Here is a 21,662-nt window from a genome sequence, read left to right as displayed (position 1 = left end):
AAATTAGATTCAAAGTTACTTTCAAAACTCTTCTCTAACCATAGCTGTTAAACACAAACATGCTAATTACTCAGTCCTAATTTTTCTCCACTTTGCAAAATACTATACTCCCAGTATAGTTACAGGCTTTAAAAAAAAAGTAAGGATTTTCTCATCATTTAATGTCAGTTAATAAACATGATTCCACTTTTCTAGGCCTTCATTGATTTTCATTTGTATTTCTTGTTAGGGCTGATAACCAGGTTTAAAATTTCAAGAGTATGTAAGTTCACAAAAGTAATCATTTCAGTAATTAGAACTAAATACAGCCACAAGCGGTAATTTTCAAATTAAATTTTTGTAAAGTTGTTAGATCTTTAAGGGAACCAAGAGATTATGTAAGTCACCTCTTCTTTTCACAGATGAGAAAACCAAACCCAGAAAACCAGCCCTATGTCCTCACAAAGTGATGAGAACCTTGATCTATGTACTACCAGTGATATGCTTTATCCCATATCACATAATTCTGAAAGTTGTGTTTTCCATTATTCTAGTAAATAATTTCAAAATAATAAAAAATAAATTCCTCTCAAGATGACACATAATCTATATACATTACCTTTCCTAAATTAATGGTAATTAGTAAGGTAAACTTGAGTGTCTTAACCTCATCTTCATTTGTACAAAGTTTTAATGGGCTTCATAGTTATTTGCAGTGATATTACTGACAGTTAATGAGTACTTAAAAAAATTTTTTTTAATGTTTACTTTTATTTATTTATTTTGAGAAAGACGGAGCACAAATGGGGAAGGGGCCGAAAGAGAGACAAGACAGACAGACACAATCCGAAACAGGCTCCACGCTCTGAGCGGTCAGAATTAAGCCTGACGTGGGCCTTGAGCTCACAGGCTGTGAGATCATGACCTGAACCGAAGTCGGAGGCTTAACTGACAAGTCACCCAGGCTCCCCTACTGAGTACTTTACTGGGTCAAGAATCAAGCTTTATTATTTCATCTCATCACCCCACTCACACCATTTTTGAGGTGAGAAATATGAGGGTCAGAGAAGTTAAGTGACTTTCCCTGGGTCCAACAGTATTAAGTGGCTAGCAGGTCTGACTCTTAGGGCCCTAATCACTACAGCCCAGTGTAGTGCAGTTCCAAAACCACATTCAGGTTCAAAGTGGATGGAATTTGTTTTGCAGGTAAACACCTCCCAATCTGTGGACCTCTGCAACTGTGGGAGCTGCTGGCCATGCAAGAGTCATAGCTTCCAGAAAGACTTGTGGCTGCAGACTACCTTGCACCAGCTCTGATGTAACTCCTTCTTTGGGCCTCCTGTTCCACTTCCTAGCACACTGTGGTTACCTGTAAAACTACAAAAGCTTTTTATTTTGCCCTAAGCACAGAGATCTAAGGATTGACCAGTGGGAGCAATAATGAAGCAGAGAGCTCTGCACGGCTCTCTGGGCACAGACAGAAATCTTGTCCACAGGTTGGTTCCTTAGCCCCATGTACACTCTACTCTCCACCCATTTAGAGCTATTTGAACTATACTTGCAGTTCACTTATCAGCAGAGGGCCTGTGTCTGTTCCCCCTGCACCTCATGAAGTCTCCCTGTAAGCAAGCCCCTTTCACCTGTTTCACAACTCTGCATTCTCCAGAACTTGGCACGGACCTCCCATTTCCCTGAAAACCCTCCCTACACCAGTGTCATTCCCAGATGACTAAGAGCTGCACAACCCTTGTCATCAGCAGACTGTTACCTTGTTAAACTCCTTTACACACATCATCCCTCCTGGGTCCCTAGCACCTTGGAGCCTGGTTCACAGAAGTCACTCAGAGTGCTCTTGAAGGCATGGATGGTGGCGGTGTAAGGGGGGATGACAGCACTGGTAATGGACATTCACCCTGGCATGTTTACTACTCTAGCCTTTGGTTTTTCTGGAAAGAGTATGCAAAGACTAGACAAAAAGAGATTTCAAATGACCCCACTTCTGACAGGCCTGTCTTCCTACAGCCCATCGGCTTCCTGGGACCTTGCCTGAGGAGGCCAGGCAGCTGATATAAACCTTGTGATGATGTGCCCAGGACACAGTCAAGCCCTGTGATTGCAGCATTTCAGCATGTTTGTTCTCCTACGGGAGATGGTCTTGGATTATTCCCAAAGACAGCAATACATTGTGTGGCACCAAAATTTTCTCCCAACATTGCACCTATGAAATTTTCACATAACCTGAAAAATCCGACTCACTGTATAATAACGTACACTTTACAAACAACTCTTCGTAAACACCGTTGTTCAGTTAAGACGTGACTACATACACAATCACAGAGGAAAAACTGAAGAGGTTTAAAAGCGACAAATCTAATTCAGATACTGAGGAACTTTAAATCAGAGTTCAGCAGAATTCACAATACAGTATTGACTTCTGCAAAAAGCCACACTTATATTTAGTAGAATACCAGTAATTCGTTATTGCAAAGGGAATAAAAACATATTGAAAACCATCTCACAGTGGAGATGAGGAGTATTCCAGATGGAGGAAACAGCACATTGAAAATAAAGACAGTGTCCTGAAAGGGGGAGCTAAGAGGGGAGCAGACCTGGTCACCAGGGGCTTCTGAGCTAGATTAAGGAGTCTGGACTTTATTCTGAGGATGAAGGAAAGTTCCGTGGACAGAAGTGTCAGGGTCATACCCTCACTGTAGAAGCCTCACTCTAACTACAGTGTAGGGAAAAGACAGGAAGACATGTCTAAAAGCAGGAGTCTGGTTAGGAAGGAGGCTTTGCAAGATCGAGATGAGGTGACAATAGTGTGACCCTGGATTAGCAGCCGTAGGGTGAATTCCAAGGCTAGCAGGGAACTGGCAACAGTACAACTGGAGACTGCTTGGATGCTGAGGATAAGAAAGCCAGAAGAATAAGAGCACAGCAATGAGGGAGATGATGGCAGGAGTTACCAACAGGCACCCAAAACAAGCAGGAGAACTGAGGGAGAGGATAGAGAAGCTGGGGGGCAGGGTGACAGGGATTCAGTGTGGACACAGGGCTATAGCACCTGCCAGAGCTGCACCTTCTAGAGAAACTATCCCAGAGGCAGTAGGATGCAGGGTTCTGTCAATGAAGCCAAGACATTTCAGGGACCAAAATCAATAAGAATGAGTCAGCAAAGATATAGTTAATAATCTCCTGATATATCCTTTCTCTCTAGTTAATGTCTTTCTTTTAATCTTGAAATGTGGCTATTTAGGAGTTTAGGCCCTTAGTGCAAGAAAAAGATCTGGAATAAAGAAATGTATCTAGGAACTTCCAAATATCTGAGAATTTAGTATGTGATAAAGGGAATACTTTTAATCAATAAACAGTGCTGGGACACCTAGTTAGTCATTTGGAGACAATGAAGTTAGACCCTGTACCATTCCTTACAACTTCAGATGGATCAGAAGTTAAAGTTTTTTTTTTTTTTAAATACATAAAAATATTAGAAAATGCTGGTGAATTTGTATAACTTTACAATAAGGAATAGTAAGAACCATTACTTATACAGTGTTTACTGTGCACCAAGCACTCACTGTCTGAAGAGCTATACAAATACTCAGTCCTCATTATAACTATGAAATGGTATCTTCATCTTACAGTTAAGAAAAGTGAAATGCAAAGAAGGTAAGTAACTGCCCAGTTACACTACCTGGCAGTGGTGACACTCTGACTATAATTCATGCATCTGCACTCTTCAGTACTACACAGCACTGCATCTCTAGAAGGCCATGCTATAAGACCTAAATGCAAAAATAATGAAAAGAAAAAACTGAAATCTGAAAAGACAATTAAACTTTCTTTGTGGAAAAACACTCTTAACTGAAATTCATAACACCAAAGTGGAGGAAAACAATTGCAATACATGTCAGAGCTATTCTAACATACAAAGGGTGATCACAAACCAACAGGAAAAAATAAACAGTTCTTACCCATGTATGAAAGAAAATATACCAAAGAAACATGAAACTGTTAATAAATATGACAACTTGTCCAATAAATTATTATGACAGCTTGTCCATAATAAATATGGCAAGTTGTACAATGATGTTAAAAAGCTAAAAAATGCAAATTAAAATAAGAAACCATCTTTCATCCAGACTGGCAAAAAATGAAAGATGGATGATGTCCAATGACAGCCAAAATGTGGGGCCACGGACACTCTCACATACTGTGAAATAAACAGAAATAAATATAAACTGGTACAATGTTTGATGATGCAATTCAGCTATACAATCAAATTTTAAATATCCATGTCCTTTGACTCAGCAATTCCACTTCTGAATATTTATTTTATAGAAATAAATTCTCTAATACATAAAAATGCATATACGATGGCAGTCACTAAAGGTTAATATAACAATCCAAACACAAACAATATAAATGTCTAAAAACAGGAAACTGAGAAAAAAATAGAAAACTGGCTAATGAGACATTCATATAACAGAATATTATTCAGTCATTAAAAAGATAGCTCAGGGACACCTGGGTGGCTCAGTCAGTTAAGTGACTGACTTTGGCTCAGGTCATGATCTCTCGGTTAGTGGGTTTGAGTCCTACATTGGGCTCTGTGCTGACAGCTTAGACCCTGCAGCCTGCTTCAGATTCTGTGTCTCCCTCTCTCTTTCTCTGCCCCTTCCCCGCTTACACTTGGTTTCTCTCAAAAATAAATAAACATTAAAAAAAACAAAAAAGATAGCTCCATGTTTATCAACACAACTAACAAAATACTGTCAAGAAAAAGGCAAATTTATGGGGCGCCTGGGTGGCTCAGTCGGTTAAGCGTCTAACTTCAGCTTGGGTCATGATCTCACAGCTTGTGAGTTCAAACCTCACGTCAGGCTCTGTGGTGACAGCTCAGAGCCTGGAGCCTGCTTGGGATTCTATGTCTCCCTCTCTCTCTGCCCCTGCCCTGTTCACACCCTCTCAAAAATGAATGTTAAAAAGAAATCTAAAAAAAAGAAAAAAGAAAATTTTGTAGTCTCCAGTGTACAGTCCTTTTTGTAAAATGATAAAGATACAAATTAAAAAAATAATTGTTCTATTGCTTTCAAAAGGGCTGTCCAATCATTTTAATAATGAAGTTTAATTCTATAAATCCTGAATCCCAAAAACATTATTAGGACCTCATAAAACAGCATGGAGATGCCATTGTATCAGAAGATTGAAACATATTTTCATAATTCAAAATAAATTTAGATTAAAAAACCTAAAACTTTTTCAGGAATATTAATATCTACATTAGTCTGTCACATCTTTTATAAAATCTAAGTTTCAATTAAAATTATCTTATTTACTACCCAAGCAGAATTTAAGAATATTAATAGAAATCCAGAAGATAAAGAGATGCAGCCAATTAACCTCAAAGGAGAAAAAAGGAAGAAATGTGAATGTCTGTTTCAAAACACTTACCACCTTAAAGCATACAGACTTTTCTAAGTAATTAAACCAAAAACCTTGCAGTCATTAAGTAACTTGATCAGTGTTAAAAAGTCAGAGCTTACTGCTTCACTCTTCACAGTCTAACTAGGAGAAAGGTCAGGATATATCCCTAGTGGTAGTGATTAAGAAGTATCTTAAAGAAACTGCAGGGTAGAATATGATTCAAGCCAACAAATAGAACAAAAAAGATTTTCCCACAGAGACAATCCACACGACATTTCTAATGAGTGGCATCCAATTTTACAGAATTCTAACGGACTCTTCAATTATTTAGTACCATCAGGGCTATGTAACTACCTATTCTAGATAATTTAGAAGCTTACCACTTTAAGGATCAAAATACTTGCTACAACTATCTTGAATGAAAATCTTAATATATTATAAACATTCTAATTTCCGTTCACTGAATAGAAAGAAACACCACAACTTTGTTATGATGAGCCACACTCGCCATTATAAAAAACAATCTTCTTCATAGTCATTCTACAAATAAGGAAATTGGTGCTCAAGAAGTAATGTGGAAAGTTTTGTCATTCAAAAAATTCATAATCTGAGAAGCTATCCAGGTATGTGGAACAGAATGTTCCCACACCAGGTGTCCCCAACAGCAATGCTGTGACATCCTCCTCTCCCTCCCTCTCTCCTCTCTGGCTGTCAAATCTCTCTGCCAGTATTGCTGCCATCAGGGAACCTGTCCCTCATACTCCTAGTCCTTCTAATTGGCTGCTTTTGATTGCTGTGTTTTAGGGACACCAAATGGACAAGAAAACAAGAATATCTTAAGTAAGTGTCTGTGAATCCTGAGCCAATGCCCTTAGAACTCTCATTAAGTGTAAAATCAAAGAACTTCAAAGGATAGATTTTGTTACAGGCTCTTTGGCGGCTGAGAGCCTTTTTTCCCTACATCTTAGTGCTAAACCATGTTCTAGATAAGGGAGGCTGCTGGGTTTAGTTACCATCAGTAAACTTTAAAATGTTTTCTTTCTGTTACGTGGGCTCTTGGTTCCTGAAATCTCATACAGTATTTGCCTAGCAAATCTCTTTAGTGCAAATGTGAACTTCTATTTATTACAAGTTGAATTACTATCAAAAACAGTTTAATAAATTTTACATGAAGTAGGGTTATATTGTGACAAGAATCCTGGAAATGGTATTTTAAGTTTACATTACATTACTAGTTTGTGAAAAAGGAACAATTACATTAATGCATAACATCTTTATGAGTATATTTATTCATATGAATACATTGGGACAAGAACCTTAAAACGATATCTTAAGTTTACATAACATTTTGAGAACTTGAAAAAAAGGAATCATTATATTAATGCGTGGCACCTTTATGTGTATATTTATTCATATATACATAAATATGCATACACACACATTTTCAGTACCCTAGTAAGTGCAAAAGAATTACATACACACAGTAAGCTCTTCTTACCTACAAGAGATTATCATGCAGTAGAGCAGTCTCCCCTTATCCACTAGGAACACATTCCAAGACCCCCAGTGGATGTCTAAAACCAGAGATAGTACTGAACCTTACATAAATTATGTTTTTTCTAAATTTATAAATTAGGCACTGTAAGAGTAACAGTAACTAATAGAATAGAACAATTATTACAATATAATTTTATAAAAGTTATGTGAACGTGGTCACTTTCTCTCCAAGTCTTATTGTACTGTACTCACCCTTCTTGTGATGATGTAACATGATAAAATGCCCATCTGATGATATGAAGTGAGGTGAATGATGTAGACTTGGCGACGTAGTGTTAAGCTACTACTGAACTTTTTTTAAAAAATTTTTTAACGTTTTTATTTAGTTTTGAGAGAGGGAACATGAGTGAGGGGTGGAAGGAGGAAGAGAGAGTGAGAGAGAGAGACAGAGACAGACACACAGACACAGAATGTGAAGCAGGCTCCAGGCTCTGAGCTGTCCCAATGCGGGACTTGAACGCATGAACCGTGAGATCATAACCTGAGCCAAGGTTGGATGCTTAACCCACTGACTGAACCATCCAGGGCCCCCCCCCACCCTTTTTAAATTTTTTTTTAATGTTTTTCTTTATTTTTGAGAGAAAGAGAGAGAGAGACAGAGCATGAGTGGGGAAGGGGTAGCACTACTGAACTTGTGATGACAGTGTCAGAAGGAGGAAGGAGGATCATCAGACTGCGGCCAGCCGACTGAAACCTTGGAAAGTGAAACCATGGGAAAGGGGGTAAGGGACTACTATATAGCTATTTCCCCCATGCCACATTAAGCTGTCCTACCTCAGTCAAGGCACTTGGCATGTCTAATAGTCCATATACCTCCCAATGAATCTATCACAAACTGAGAACTTGGAAATAACAATCATCTAGGCTTTTGCTGTTTATTCGTGTCTCAGCTAGGTCCAAGGGTACTGTGACCAAAGGCGACAAACAGATGATCCACTAGGTTAAACTTGCCATTATTATCCTTACTCATTTATTCCACAAATATTTACTCTGGGGGTCTACTCTGGGCCAGGCATTTGCTAGGTGCCGGGTCCCCATCCAGGCACAGGCACTGCCCACAAAGGTCTTATAATCTTCTGGAGAAGGCAGCAATTCATCAAATGAGATAACAAATGTAAAATCACAACATTGACAGTAGAGAGACACTGTGCTAGAAGCCAGTCTGAGAGACCAGGGAAGAAAAGCTTCCCCGAGGAAGTATCATTGAGCTAAGGTTTGAACAAGGAAGTACTGACATGGGACTGGGGAAGAGTGTTCCCGGCAGAGGGAGCATGCAGTACATGCCAAAGCCCTATGGCGAGAGGTGGAATGCTGAGTTTGAGGAAATGAAAGAAGGCAAGCCAGCAAAGAACAAGGGCAAGTGTGATCTGAGACAGCCTGGAGAGGCGCAGGGCCAGACAGGGCAGGGACTGGGTAGGGCATGTTAAGGATTCTCTGTTTTTAACCAAATAGAAAGCTTCTGAGAGTTTTCATATTTTATCTTACTTACTTTTCTAGAGGAAAATTGTTATAATCAGATTAACATTTTAAAGTCATCACTCTGTGGGCACCTGGCTGGCTCAGTCAGTTAAGGGCGTGAGTCTTGATCTCAGCCAGTCTTGATCTCAAGGTCCTGAGTTCAAGCTCTGCATTGGGCTCCACACTTGGCATGGAGCCTACTTAAATAAAATAAAATAAAATAAAATAAAATAAAATAAAATAAAAATAAAAATAAAAATAAAAATAAAATAAAACAATCACTCTGGCCATATAATAAGGAGAACAGATTAGAAGGGAGAAAGCAGGATACAGGGGCAAGTCAGGAAGCTACTACATTAGTCTAAATAAGGGATCATGGAAGCCTGGCTTAAGGATGTGGTAACAGTCAAATCCTCAGCCTCTGATGGTGGACTATACACAAGGAGCTGTCAAGGGTAACTCCTAGGTTCTGGTTCTGCCATTCCATAAGCCGAGAACGTATTAGTAGAACAAGGTACAGGGAAAGTCCTGAATTTGATTTTAGATATCTGAGTATGGCTCTGTTACACAGACAGTTAGATGTTAAGTCTGGAGTTCAGGAGAGGTCATGGTTAGGAAATTCGGCAATCATTTGTGAACGGTCAATAGTTGATCTCAAGGCATTAATGAGGGTAGGGATGGAGAAGACAAAATGAGAGAAGCCCTAGGATCAACCTGAAGATCTTCTAATATTAATGTTCAAGAGAGTGATGATGGGCCACCAAGCAAGAACTGTCAGGGTGAAGAAGATAATCAGGAGGATTACCCATCAGTCCAAATAACTAGCCACTTGAAATATCAGAAACTCAATTTTCTCACTATTTGATACTTTGAGCATGGCTCTAATTACTTTGCAACTACACTGAGCTATTAAACTAATTACTTTGTTATACATAATATGAAATCAATCAATATGGTCAGTGATTGCTAAACACCAACTATTGCTACTAAATATCAAGCCTAAGAAACAGTTCTTGACTTCAAAACTTGCCTTAAGCTAGACCATGATTAAAATCACATCAAAGTAAATTATTGTAATCTTCAGATACACTAATTTAAAAATAACCACTTTGAGAAAATTAATCCATCCTAACATTTATGGGCACCTAACATTCATGGGTAGCAGACACTAGTCTAGGTACTGGGCAATGGTATAAATAATAAGACAGAATTCCGCATTTGTTAACAACTGATATTTACTATTCAGAATGCTGTTAGACCAGTTTGAAGGTTATTTGATAATATATCAGTTAAATGACTTATTTAGGCAACAACAAAAAAGTAATGATCACGTCTATTTGTCAAGAGTAAAGTCTCCACCCAGTGTCTACTCTCTCCTTACTCCACATACACTCAATATATTTCATGTGATAAACTTAGTTAATGCACTAACTACAGCACTGTGGAAGCTCCAGGGACTTCCTCCATTCTTCAAGAGGTCTGATGGCCTCATTAATGATTTCCAGGTGACAGACTGTACTCTCAGAAATATATGCTTGGTGGTTATTAAGAACTTAACAGTTCTTGGCACTCTATGACATGTCAATCTATTAAACTAAACTAACCAGACTGGTATTCCAAAGGACTCCGTCACTAATAAAACTCCCTTCCATACCAAACATACCTAAACCAACTGTGATATGCCATAGAGTATATAAAGACAAGGATATTTTCTTGATTATCTTATGCCATAGAGCATAATTTACATTTCCCAATATTGTTATCTTAACTAGCACAGTTGCTGTTACTAATAATTAAGACTAAAGTTTAAAAGCACCATTGGCATATATTGAGTTTCTTGTTCCCCATACCTCCATTTTCTCTTTCAAGAAAAAAAAATCACATCTGAACTTGCAGTTCTGTATATATTCCTCTTAAGAGTATAGCCAGAAACAGTTTGAAACTCATCTGTATCTAGATTTCCTTTTTCCATTACTGTAGAAATGGAAAAACTACAGCATATACCTGTCCTAAGAAAGGGGAAAAAGACCAAATGCCCTGCAGAAAGTAAAACAAAGCTACCACCCTTAACTACTAATCTGGAAGGCCAACTAATTCCTGAGAAAGTTAGGGAGGTACCATCATATTCACTGCATGAATAGTGTGGAATGCTGTGGATGAGATTCAGAACACTAATTTTTAATCTGGGTGTCTCTCTGAATTCACATCTCTCTTAAAGCACTTAACATGGTACTGCTAACACATGCATACTAGAACCCACCAAGAGAAACTGAGACCATGCATTAATGATCTTTTTCTCTAATACAAAGACTATCATCTTGTAGAGATTCTTACATGTTGGATGAATGAAATAAAAAAAGAAGAACAACAAAGGAGCAAGGTCCAGCTAAACAGGAAGTTTCTCTCCATGTATGATGATTTAGATAAATGAGTGATTTTAATTTCAGCTTCACTTCCCTCCACTTCCGATTTAATACAGCACAAATCAAGAAATCTAAGAAACACTCAACATGAATCAATTATTTTTCGTGCCTAACACAATAAGGTGATCTAGTACAGTCTACTTGTATTACATATACAAGGCCAGGTTACAGAAAACTATGCAGTATATACATATAAAGAGACAAATACATTGGCAATAGCACTCAGTGGAGACCTATTATGTTTACTATGACTCCTGCAGAGTAACTTCCTCCTTAAAAATTATCAATTAATTTAATTATTAATTTGAAAAAATAAAAGCAGCATAGATGGTGGAAAGAAATGAACTGTGGAGTCAGACTGACGGAGCTCTGTCTTCTAGTTATGGGATCAAAGGGCTTTAGCATTACCTATAAGTTTCCACCTCTTGAAAACAGAAATTACAAAGCCTTGGAGGGCTGTAACTTGTCTGACCCGCAGAAGGGAAGAAAGGTGACTACATAAAATGAATCCAAACATATCTGTATGCTCAATGAACATGTTTTAGCCATAGCTAAAATCCTCTTACATATCACCTGACTAATCTCACTGTTTTGCCACAAACCATTTACTTTAATTCTGTTCCTGATTACTTCTTTCATGTTAAAAATGTTCTTCAATTATTTGTTAGAGACAATGTGGATCTATTCCTAATACTGAACATTTGCTTACATTTATCTTCTACCCATTCACATTTTTAAGTAGCTCTAACTTTTGACTTAGGATATAAAAAGAGGCCAGGATTGAGGAAAACCACCAAGTCTAAGGACTATACTTGGTATCTGATATAATCAAAACATCACCAAGGTTAGAGGTGCAATATAGTATAGTTCGTAAGCAGCCTCTGGAGACTATTACTTTTCCATACCACATTTTTCTACTGCCTTTATAGAGAAAGACCCCTCAACCCAAGAAAATGGGTTACAAATGCAAATCATGCTTTCTAACTCAGAGCACTTCTGAATGCCTCATATTTTCCCTCAGGGGAATCCATTCACCATTAACTGCCTTGCCACCCCATTATTTCTTCTTCTGGAATGTTCACAGCCAGTGTCAAGGACTGATGAGCAGACAGCCTAGGCAAGCTGTAGCTGGTTATTTTGCACTCGATGAAAACAAAGAACACTCCTTTCTTTCTATATTTTGAAATCTTCAAGTCAGTAAGTCAATGACCATTTTTCTAAGACAAGCAACATAGACTTGAGGCACTATGAGGAGGTGAAACAGTACCAATGAACAGGGCTACTTCCTGGTTTTTGTATCTAACAAAATGGAGTTATTAAAGAGTATTGGAAATCATACATTAAGGAATGTTGGTTAACCAGTTACCCCTGCCAAAATCAGATATGAAAAGAAAACAAAAGTTGGCAGCAACTATAACTGATATTTTTCTTTCAGAATTATATTTAATAAGGATAATCTTTGAAGAATGCATTAATTTTCTTACTTGATTTAATAGAGAGTTTGGAGATAATTCATAACTACAAAACTTACAAATTCACCTATGTTAACTTCTGTAACTCCCTCTACTGTTTTGTAAAATTGTCAACTTAATTTTTTAAAACTTATTTTTAGGTAATAATGTTCCTGTATCTCCTCTAGTAAAAAAAATCACTAAATTATATTTTTAACCCAGTAGCTTCTAAACGGAAGTGAAAGCTGAGGGCTATATGAGGATATAAAAGCAGCCTATGAAATAGCTTTAGTTTTAACAAAAACTAACATTAACAAGTACAGCATATCTTGTTCTTTCATGGGGCCAGCAAATTGATAGTTAGGTTTTTTCAGTTACAAAAATAGGATAGAGTAATTATAACTACCAAACTCACAACAGCCTGTTCAATGGAGGATAACACTGCAATTTTTCTTCAAAGACAATAAATAGGAAGAAAAAGTTCCTAATTCTGTAATGTAAGTTAAAATCCCAAACCTTTGGGTGCCACTTTCAGGCACAAAACTTTCATGGTTTCAATTATTACCCTAAAGGAGAGGGTCAGACTTAAACTTTTCTATTTTTAATATGAGTATAACTTACATAATTTATACTGCACAAATATATTTTCTACATTTTCAGTTTCTACATCCAAAGGTCAAAAACCTGAAGGAAATTCTGAAATTAAAAATCATAGGATTCTCTTTAAAATATACAATAGGTCTTTAGACAGAAGGGGTCTCCAGACCCTTACTACTACTAAAACATAAAAATATTTCAAAATCTCAAGGCTAAATTTTTCTCCAGAAAGTACAAATGAAACTGTCAAAAAAGTAAAATGTAGAGTTCAATGAACTCTTTATACTCAAAGTATTTATACCAACAAATGCAAATGAATTTCAATCCCACTGACAAGGAAATTGAAAGGAAAAATCACTATATTTCAAAAGTTTAGGGAATCAACATTTTAGTATAAATGAAATTTGCAGGGATGACTTAGGGTGAACAAACAGCATTCTGGCTAGTGAAATTCATTTTTAAAAAGTGATTATGCTGATTAGCCCATTATTTCACACATTGCACAATTATAATCCACTCCTGAAACAAAGAGGGGAAAAATACCTACGTTATGAAATGCAAAAATTAAGCATAAATTACCATTTCTGAATTCTACCTGCCTCCATCTTAGTCCTCTTATTTTGTGTGGAGACAACACTAAACAACTTCTACACATTATTTTTTACAGTGGTTGTTGCTCTTCTATATTCATAGCTCTTTAATGACTAGAATGCTGGTACTAAATTATTTACTGTATTCAAAAGTTGCTTTCGTCAGAACAGATAAAATTAACTTCTCAAATTTAAGGTTTAATATTTTTATCTGGAGCTCATTTGTAGTATCAACTGCCTTCAAAGAATTATCCTACTGAGTTTTTACTCCAATCTGCAGGGAAGCAGCAAAGTGTAGAGGAACTTAACTCTCGTAAAACTAAGTTATATTTACAAGTGCACGCAGAAAACTATCACAGCCATCTCCTTTCCTTTCAAGATTGCCATGGCACAGTGTTGACCATAATTTTTAGGGTAATTTGGGGGGGGGGCGCGACTTCCTGGTAATAAATGAACTGTGGCTTTAAATAAATAATCAAGCTCAAAAAAGTGCCAAAGAACTTTAGATAACCGAAACCAAGGATTCCTACTGTCAGATTCGTCTCACAAGGAAAAAAATCTAAGACAGTCTTTAAAATACTCAGAATAAAGGTCAGGAAACTCTACAGGGCAATGGGTAACTATCACAAAAACATTTCCAGCAACTCAAAATACTCATCAAGACTGTGCTGTGCAAACACTAGTCAGATTTTCTAAAAACATGGATTACGGCTGTCACACTTAAAAGAATTTCCTTTAACATAAAGATTTCCAGTAGCCAAAGAAAGGGTCAGGCCAAGAACGTCTAGTCTGTTACCTTACACATACCGTAATGCATTGGCACTACAGGGCTATGTGAGCCGAAGCCCACCGCACTGTGACCCCTGGAATCCCTCAGTCAGGCGGGCGGCCCGCGCAGCTGCACCGAGCAGGAAGCACCGCACCCGAGCCGCGGTCCCCAGCCACGCCAGAGAGGCTGCGGGGAGCAGTCACCACTGCTTTGAAACTGAATGGCTGACACATCCGGTCCTGGCTCTTACACCACTCCGCCAAATGCAAACTTCAAAGGCCAATTTCAAACTGCAAACAGAAGTCACTCAAGTCTCAGTGGCGCTGTCCGCATTCCCAAGAACATGTGGAGCCCCTTGAGGGACGCAATGAGAAAAACCAACTCCAAAAATATTACAAGTCCCCGAGTGTGCAGTCTGCCCGCCCACAACGCTTTGACAGGCGTTACAGCGCCTTCCACCAGGAGCCCCTGTGGTCGTTCTGCCTCCGTCCGGGCCGGGCCCCGGGTACCTGCTAAGGGTCTCTGCCTGTCAAGGCCGGGAGGACCTCACCGCGTTCTCCTCCGTCCCGGGCCCCCCACCCGGCCTCGGGCTGGGCTTCCCACCCACCCCGCCCCTTTTTTTGACCACCGCTTGTTTGCAGGCTCTGGCCTCACCCCAGAAATCCCGGGACTCTCGTCTGGGGGCGCCGCCAACAGGCTTCTGCCCGCCCCCCAGCCCAGCCCCGAGGGCAACACCAGGGTCCCACGCCGGGGGTCCTCCAAGAGTCCCGATTCCGGAGCCCCACAAAGCCAGCCCGGGGCCCTACACCTTATCTCAACGGGTCCCTGCAGCGCGGCTCGCACGCCTGTCACATGTCTACAAACAATAACAAACTCTCCGGCACGTCCCCGCCCCGGGCCCCCGTTGCGTCCCGCAGGCCAGGTCCGGGGCGCCGCCCGACGCCGGAGGGGTCAAAGGGGGTGCCCGAGGGCTCAGATCCCGGCGAGCGGCGCGCAGCTTAGCGGCGCTGAGCGCCGGGACGCAGTGCGCGGTGTCCGGGGTTCATTCATTGCCCTCGCCCGTCCCCCAAGTCCCCGCCGCATCCCCGGCCGCGCAGCTCACCCGGCTGGGGCCGCTGCAGGAGGCGGCTCGGCGGCGGTCGTCCGCTTCTCCCCGGACTCGGCCCCCGCGGGGCTCGGAGCGCCGCTGTCCGGTGCGGCCGCGGGCTCCGGAGGGTGGGCGCCGCCACGGCTCGCGGCTCCGTGGGGTTGCGGCACGGCCACAGGCTGGAAACCGCTCCCGCCCGCCGCTGCGTCCGAGGGCTCCGGCGACGGGGAAGTGGAGGAGGACGGCGGTGAGGCGGCGAGGAAGAGCGGCGGCTCCGGCAGCTGGTCCAGCTCCACACTCCGCACTTTGCGCAGCTGCCGCCGCCGCCAGTCAGCCCGCTCGCGGCCCCCGCTGCCCGCCTCCCGAAGTAGCCCCGCGGCTGCTGCGGGCGCGCTGCTAGCCTTGAGAGCACCTCCACCACCACCCGCCTCGGGGCTCGCCGCCCGGGCGCCCGGGAATCCCGACGACGAGGCGCGATTCCCCGCCGCCGCCGCCATTTTCTCTCGCGGGCTACATTCGCTCGGCCCCTGCGAGGGAGGGAGGGGGCGGGGAGAGTGCAGGGGGCGGGCGGACCGGCGGGCGCTGCGCCGCTAGCGTAGGGCCGCCTGCGCCAACTGCGTGAGCACGGCCCGCCGGGTGCTTGGCCTGGACGGTCTGGCAGGCTCACCGGGCACAGCCAGGGAAGGGGGAGGGTACGGCATGGAGCAGGTGGAAGGAATAGGCTGTGCGCCCGGCGTCCCGCGCTGGCCTGCGAAGTGGGCTGGAACGTAGCCGTCTCGAAGGTGCCCTGAGCTTTGCGTGCTGCACCCAACCCCCGCCCCTGCCCGAGCCGCCAGGTAGTCCCGGGCTGCACCGGCGAGAGGAGGAGCCTCCGTGGCGGCAGCGCGCAGCTTCCTCTCCGCCGCAATCTCGGCCTGGCTCGGTGGGAGGTCGGCCAACGGGAGTTTCAATTCGAATTTAGGTGTGTGGTGCGTTGAAGGGAATGCCGGCGAGGCAGTTTGCGGTTTGTCATTCTCGCTGCCCTTTGCAGTGGTCGTCGGGGAACCCGGGCGAGGACCAACCCCCTCCCCCACCCCGCGCGGGACGCGCAGGTGGCGGCCAGGGTTCTCGGCTTGATGGAAAGCGAAAGAAACTCAATTTTCAGCAGACGTGCAGCCGCGGACCAAAAAGAATAAGTTTTTTTTTTTTAAATGTTTTTCTCTTCCATTGTCCTCCTCCCCCACCCTCCGCAACACGAACTACAAATAAAACTTCAGCGTTTCCTGGAATATCTTGTTCACGACCTGACATCACCGTTTTGGGATACCCCTCTCACCTAGAGAGAGACACGGAGGGCGGGTGCCCCTTAATACATCTTTATTTTTTCTTCCGCTGTTTTGGGGAAGGGCAGCGGTTTACGGGACCACATAGAGCGCGTTTGGGGAAGGAAGCTAGGCTGTGCAGGAAAGTGCTCGATAATATCATCCTCGGCCAGTCCCTCCTTCTCCCCCCCCCCCCCCCCCCGGCCCTGCCCCGCCCCGCCTCTAAATCCGATGCCTCTAGCCGCACGTCCTTCCAAGGAGGGTCTGGCCATGGTCTGGGTTCCCTCCGCCCCGACCCCTGTAGTCCCCAAGTTGCCTAACTTGGAGTTCCGAACCCTTCCAGTCCCTGGGGCAGTCTCGGCGATAAGGTGCCTCGGAATGGAAGAAGTACCATTTACATGTTAATGATTTTCGACCTTTCTTCTGGCGAGTAGATCTTCTGTGTGGCGTTTATTTCTCCCCTCCTTTTCCTCGAGCATGTTTGTCTGTGAGGGGAAACGTCCCACAACCCGGGACCTGCACCCCTATATTTATTTTGTGAAACGTTAATTAAAACATAGCGTGGGGGGATGGGAGGGAGAGGGTTCCTCTCTAACACAAAGTAGAGCGCTGTCTTGTCAGTCTTCATAGAATTAGAAGTCTGAACTGTCTACAAAACAATTCATTTGACTTCTCCAAACTAGAAAAAATGAAAGCCCCATTCCCGAGTATAAACGTTAACTTAGGAATGTGGTGATATTGGAGGGATTTTTAAAATGGCAGTGTAAATTAGCTCAGTTTTGAATACTACTGCAACATCTGCCATAGAATGGTTTTAGATAGTTACATTCAACGGTACAAATTTTGAAAGTTTAGATAAATCTGTTAAAATTTAAAGTCTACATTTAGGCTATAATTATATGCTCTTTTAATGGTAGCCAGGTGTATCATCCAAACTAAACACTAGTTGTTTCCCAGATCTTCCCAGATTGCCACACCCACCAAATCCCAAATTGAAAGGATAAACTATCCTCTTTCCTATTTAGACAGAAAAACCTTAAAATTGTGTACACACACACACACACACACACACACACACACACAGAGTTACCTGTAATTAGCCTTTCAAAATCGTTCCAATTTTAAAGTTTGGCCATAGTAGCAAAGTAGAAGAGGATTCCAGTAAAACTCTTTATTTGTAGCAAATGCAACACTATAAACTAGCCCCACTTCTCTGACCTCGTCCATTCACCACACACCACCACCGAGAAACCCAAGTACTGGTCTTTTGCCTAGTTTTTGGTGCTTTGAGGAATTTTGCCCTTGATCTTTTATGTAAATATTTGGGTTGTCATTATGCACTGACAAATAGATTTTTTTTTTTTTTTTTTAGAGGAGGGGAGGAGAGAGAAATAAGCAAAGGACATGCTTGACTGCAAAGGATGTTCTTTGTCTGCAATATGTTAATACAAAGTCTTCTTTAAGGACAATTTAACCCATGGGATTGCTACTGTAGTTTCTCAATCTTAAACATGGTAGGACTCTAGCTCTGGTTTTGGTACTGTTGGATCCTGATGTTGAAGTGCCTTAATTTGATTTCTTTAATGACATAAAGGAGTCTGTGTCTCTTCGAAGGTTGCTTGTGCATTGAAAACTTCAGGTACTATTTCCAAGTCCTTTAGTTCTATGCTTTCCCAGATAGAAGTATTGCAATGATTTCACTCATCCCATGACAACTTTGGTAACCTTTATCACACTTTGGTTGCTACACACATTCATTTGGAGAATCTAGCTTAATATTGGTGTGTTTCTTGATTGTGCGTAAATATCACTGACATCAGAATGAGCTGATTTAGTATGCACTGGCAGAAATATTTCAGCCTGTATGTCATTCATCACATATTTATTGAGCACCTAGTATCTACTATGCATATGCAAGGAGTTTTCCTCTTCTCTGGAGATATTGTTTGTTATTTTTCTTATTTACAAAATTAAAAAATTCCCATCTGCAAATATTTTTATTAGTTATTTTTCAGGCTGACTCTGAGAGAATTTTCAGATCTGTGTGTGTGTTTCCATACTTTTTTTGTAAGATTTATTTTTATGTAGACATAAAGAGCAGGAATATAATGTGCAACATAGAACGAAAAGCTTGTGTTCTATGAGGTTTATATATATTTATATATTTAGTATAGAGTACTTTCAGGAGAGCTGGGCTAGAATTTGGTTTCTCCATGTTCTTTCCAGATACCATACTTCCCAGTTGTTTCCAGATGTTCCAAGTCAGGAAATCTTGTCATTTATGGGATAACTGGCCCCCTAAAAGGGCATTTTCAAAGGGATGCCAGAGCACAATGAATGCTCATGGTGCCTGTATGCTTCTCCTTCCAGGTGAGTTGTGGGCCCGAAGAAAATCTGTCATACTTGTTCCCAAACCTGATTATACTGTTATAAGTGTCCTTATGAAATTTAAATACTATCAAATTGATTGTTAATAAAACATGGGTATGCAAATGCAAAAGGAACGTTGTTCCAATGAAAACTAAGTTAAATGCTTTGGAAAATGCAAGCAGGTAAGACCCTGAAAAAAGTCTTTATGAAATTAGTAGTGGATGTGTTAACTGTAAAAGATTGGAAAAGCAGGTATCTATCAGTTCTCACTTGGCTTTAAAAAAGTAAAAGTGAAAATTGTAGGCAGTGAGATAAGTGACATAGATACATGGAACTCTAAATAGTGAACCCACACTCAACAAACCAGGGCCCCACAGCCACGTACTGGTTAAGAAATCCCAAATCATACAAAACAAAATACTGTTATTTATGTTTAAGCTAAAATAAGATATTTAAGGGGTGCCTGGGTGGCTTAGTTAAGCATTTGACTCTTCAGGTCATGATCTTATGGTTTGTGAGTTCAAGTTCGGCATTGAGCTCTCTGCTGGCAGGGTGGAGCCTGCTTGGGATTCTCTTTTTCCCTCTCTCTCTGCCTCTCCCCAGCTCTCTCTCTCTCTCTCTCAAAATAAATAAATAAACTTTAAACAGTAAGATATTAAGATATATGTATCTTATAAAGATAAACATACATTTTTATGATTCCTTTTTATTAACCAGCCATCTAAATATTTTACATATATTTGCATGTACTTAAAATCAGACACTAAATTTTGTAGTAATAATGAAAAACAGATAATTTGGGTTTTCCTATTTAAAAATAAAACTACAACTTATGAAACTGATCTATCTCACAGTTAGGAAAGTTATACTACATTTGCAACATCACTGATTCTTTGAATTCTTTGAATGAGCTATATTGGTTATTGTTTTTGATGTATGATGAGATATTCTTTTTTCATTTGACCTTTGTGGTTTATTTATGACTATTAGTTTTGCAAAAAATATTTGAAGACTTCATACATTTTCTCAAGGTCCTCCTGTAATATTCAGTTGCTTTCTTTGAATTGTTGTCCCTGTTCCTTTTCTCTTCCTTTGTGGTCTGCTGGTTCAACTCTGCTGAATCCTACACTGGTAAGGCTTTACATGTGAGCTAAGAAGTTCACTGCTACTTCCGATGGGTTAGTTAACTTCTGCATCTTTTGCAACATTTGCACCTTCACTTTGCAATTGATTTGCATTATTTTGGGATGAAAACTGCTAAATAGGTATACAAAATTGATATCTACTAGAGCAGTGCTGTCTAATAAAATATAACGCAAGCCACAAATGCCAAGTCATATATGTAACTTAAAATTTTCTAGTAGCCACATTAAAAAAAAAAAACTAAAAAGAAACAAGTGAAATTAATTACAATAATGTGTTATTTTACGTAATATATATAAGGTGTTACTCTTTCAATATTTAACCAATACATAGAATATTACTAATGATAACTTTTACCATTTGTTTTTGTACTAGATTTTTCAAATCTGATGTGTATTTTATACTTCAGAACATCTTAAACATCATTTTGGACTAGCTATAATTCAAGTGCTCAAAAGGCCCGTGTAGCTAGCGGCTAGTGCATTGCATCGCACAGTCCCAGTGCCATTGTACCTAACACTTATTAGTTTTATGGATTATTAAATCCCTGGTGAGGCCAGATTGGTGTATAATAAAAAAAAATTATGCTAAGTGATATTAGTCGGTCAGAGAAAGACAAATATCATATGACTTCACTCATATGAGGACTTTAAGAGACAAAACAGATGAACATAAGGGAAGGGAAACAAAAATGACATAAAAACAGGGAGGGGGAGAAAACAGAAGAGACTCATAAATATGGAGAACAAACTGAGGGTTCCTGGAGGGGTTGTGGGAGGGGGGATGGGCTAAATGGGTAAGGGGCATTAAGGAATCTACTCCCGAAATCATTGTTTCACTATATGCTAACTAATTTGGATGTAAATTTTAAAAAATAAAAAAATAAAATAAATCCACATTTATATGTTCTGTAAAGAAAAAGTCACAACAGATGGAAATTAGTAACATATAACTAAGTAAATTATTTTCTACTTCCAGTAGTTAACCTTTCAAATAAATTTCAGGTGCTATTGTCAGTTATCTTACTAAACTACAGTTCTGATTCTGTCCCTTCTCCTCAAACTCTTTAATGGTTCCACATTACATAGAGCATAGAATCCAAATTCCTTCTTTCACTCATTCAACAAATGTTAAGTGCATTAACTCCTTTTTAAAAAAAAGATTTGTAGTTTTAGTGTTTTATTTATTTTATTTATTTTTTGAGAGACATAGAGACATCGTGAGTGGGGGAGGGCAGAGAAACAAGGAGAGAGAGAATCCCAAGCAGGCTCCACACTGTCAGTGCAGAGCCCACGGCGTGGCTCAATTCACTAAACTGCAAGATCATGACCTGAGGTGAAACCAAGATCAACGCTTAACTGACTGAGCTATTTAGGCACCCCTAAGTGCATTAACTCCTATGTGTTAGATACCATGCAAGGCCCAAGAATATCATAGGATCAAAGTAGACATGCTTTCTACCCTCCTGGAACTCTCAATCTATCTCCTCCTTCATACTTTCCACCATTAA

The 21,662-nt window shown here is 40.6% G+C and overlaps 1 protein-coding gene across 4 annotated transcripts in view; it reads right to left on the bottom strand.

Annotated features, from left to right (window-relative positions):
- Positions 1-15,865, bottom strand: part of MAP3K1 (mitogen-activated protein kinase kinase kinase 1) — a 77,455-nt gene extending 61,590 nt beyond the window's left edge. For 2 of the 4 annotated variants that reach the window (XM_042939234.1, XM_042939226.1), the window contains exon 1: positions 3,674-4,470. Coding sequence is in view for 2 of the 4 variants with exons in the window: in XM_042939226.1 (XP_042795160.1) it covers positions 3,674-3,888 (215 nt within the window). In the remaining 2 variants the exon portion in view is untranslated. Of the gene's footprint in view, positions 1-3,673; positions 4,471-14,905; positions 15,056-15,353 lie in introns of those variants that run through there. The other 2 variants (XM_042939218.1, XM_042939248.1) reach the window with 2 other exon arrangements.
- Positions 15,866-21,662: the final 5,797 nt, after the last annotated feature.

The sequence above is a fragment of the Panthera leo genome, chromosome A1, assembly GCF_018350215.1.
Source record: "Panthera leo isolate Ple1 chromosome A1, P.leo_Ple1_pat1.1, whole genome shotgun sequence".
NCBI classification, from domain to species: Eukaryota; Metazoa; Chordata; class Mammalia; order Carnivora; family Felidae; genus Panthera; species Panthera leo.
This window is presented reverse-complemented; position numbering and strand designations above follow the sequence as displayed.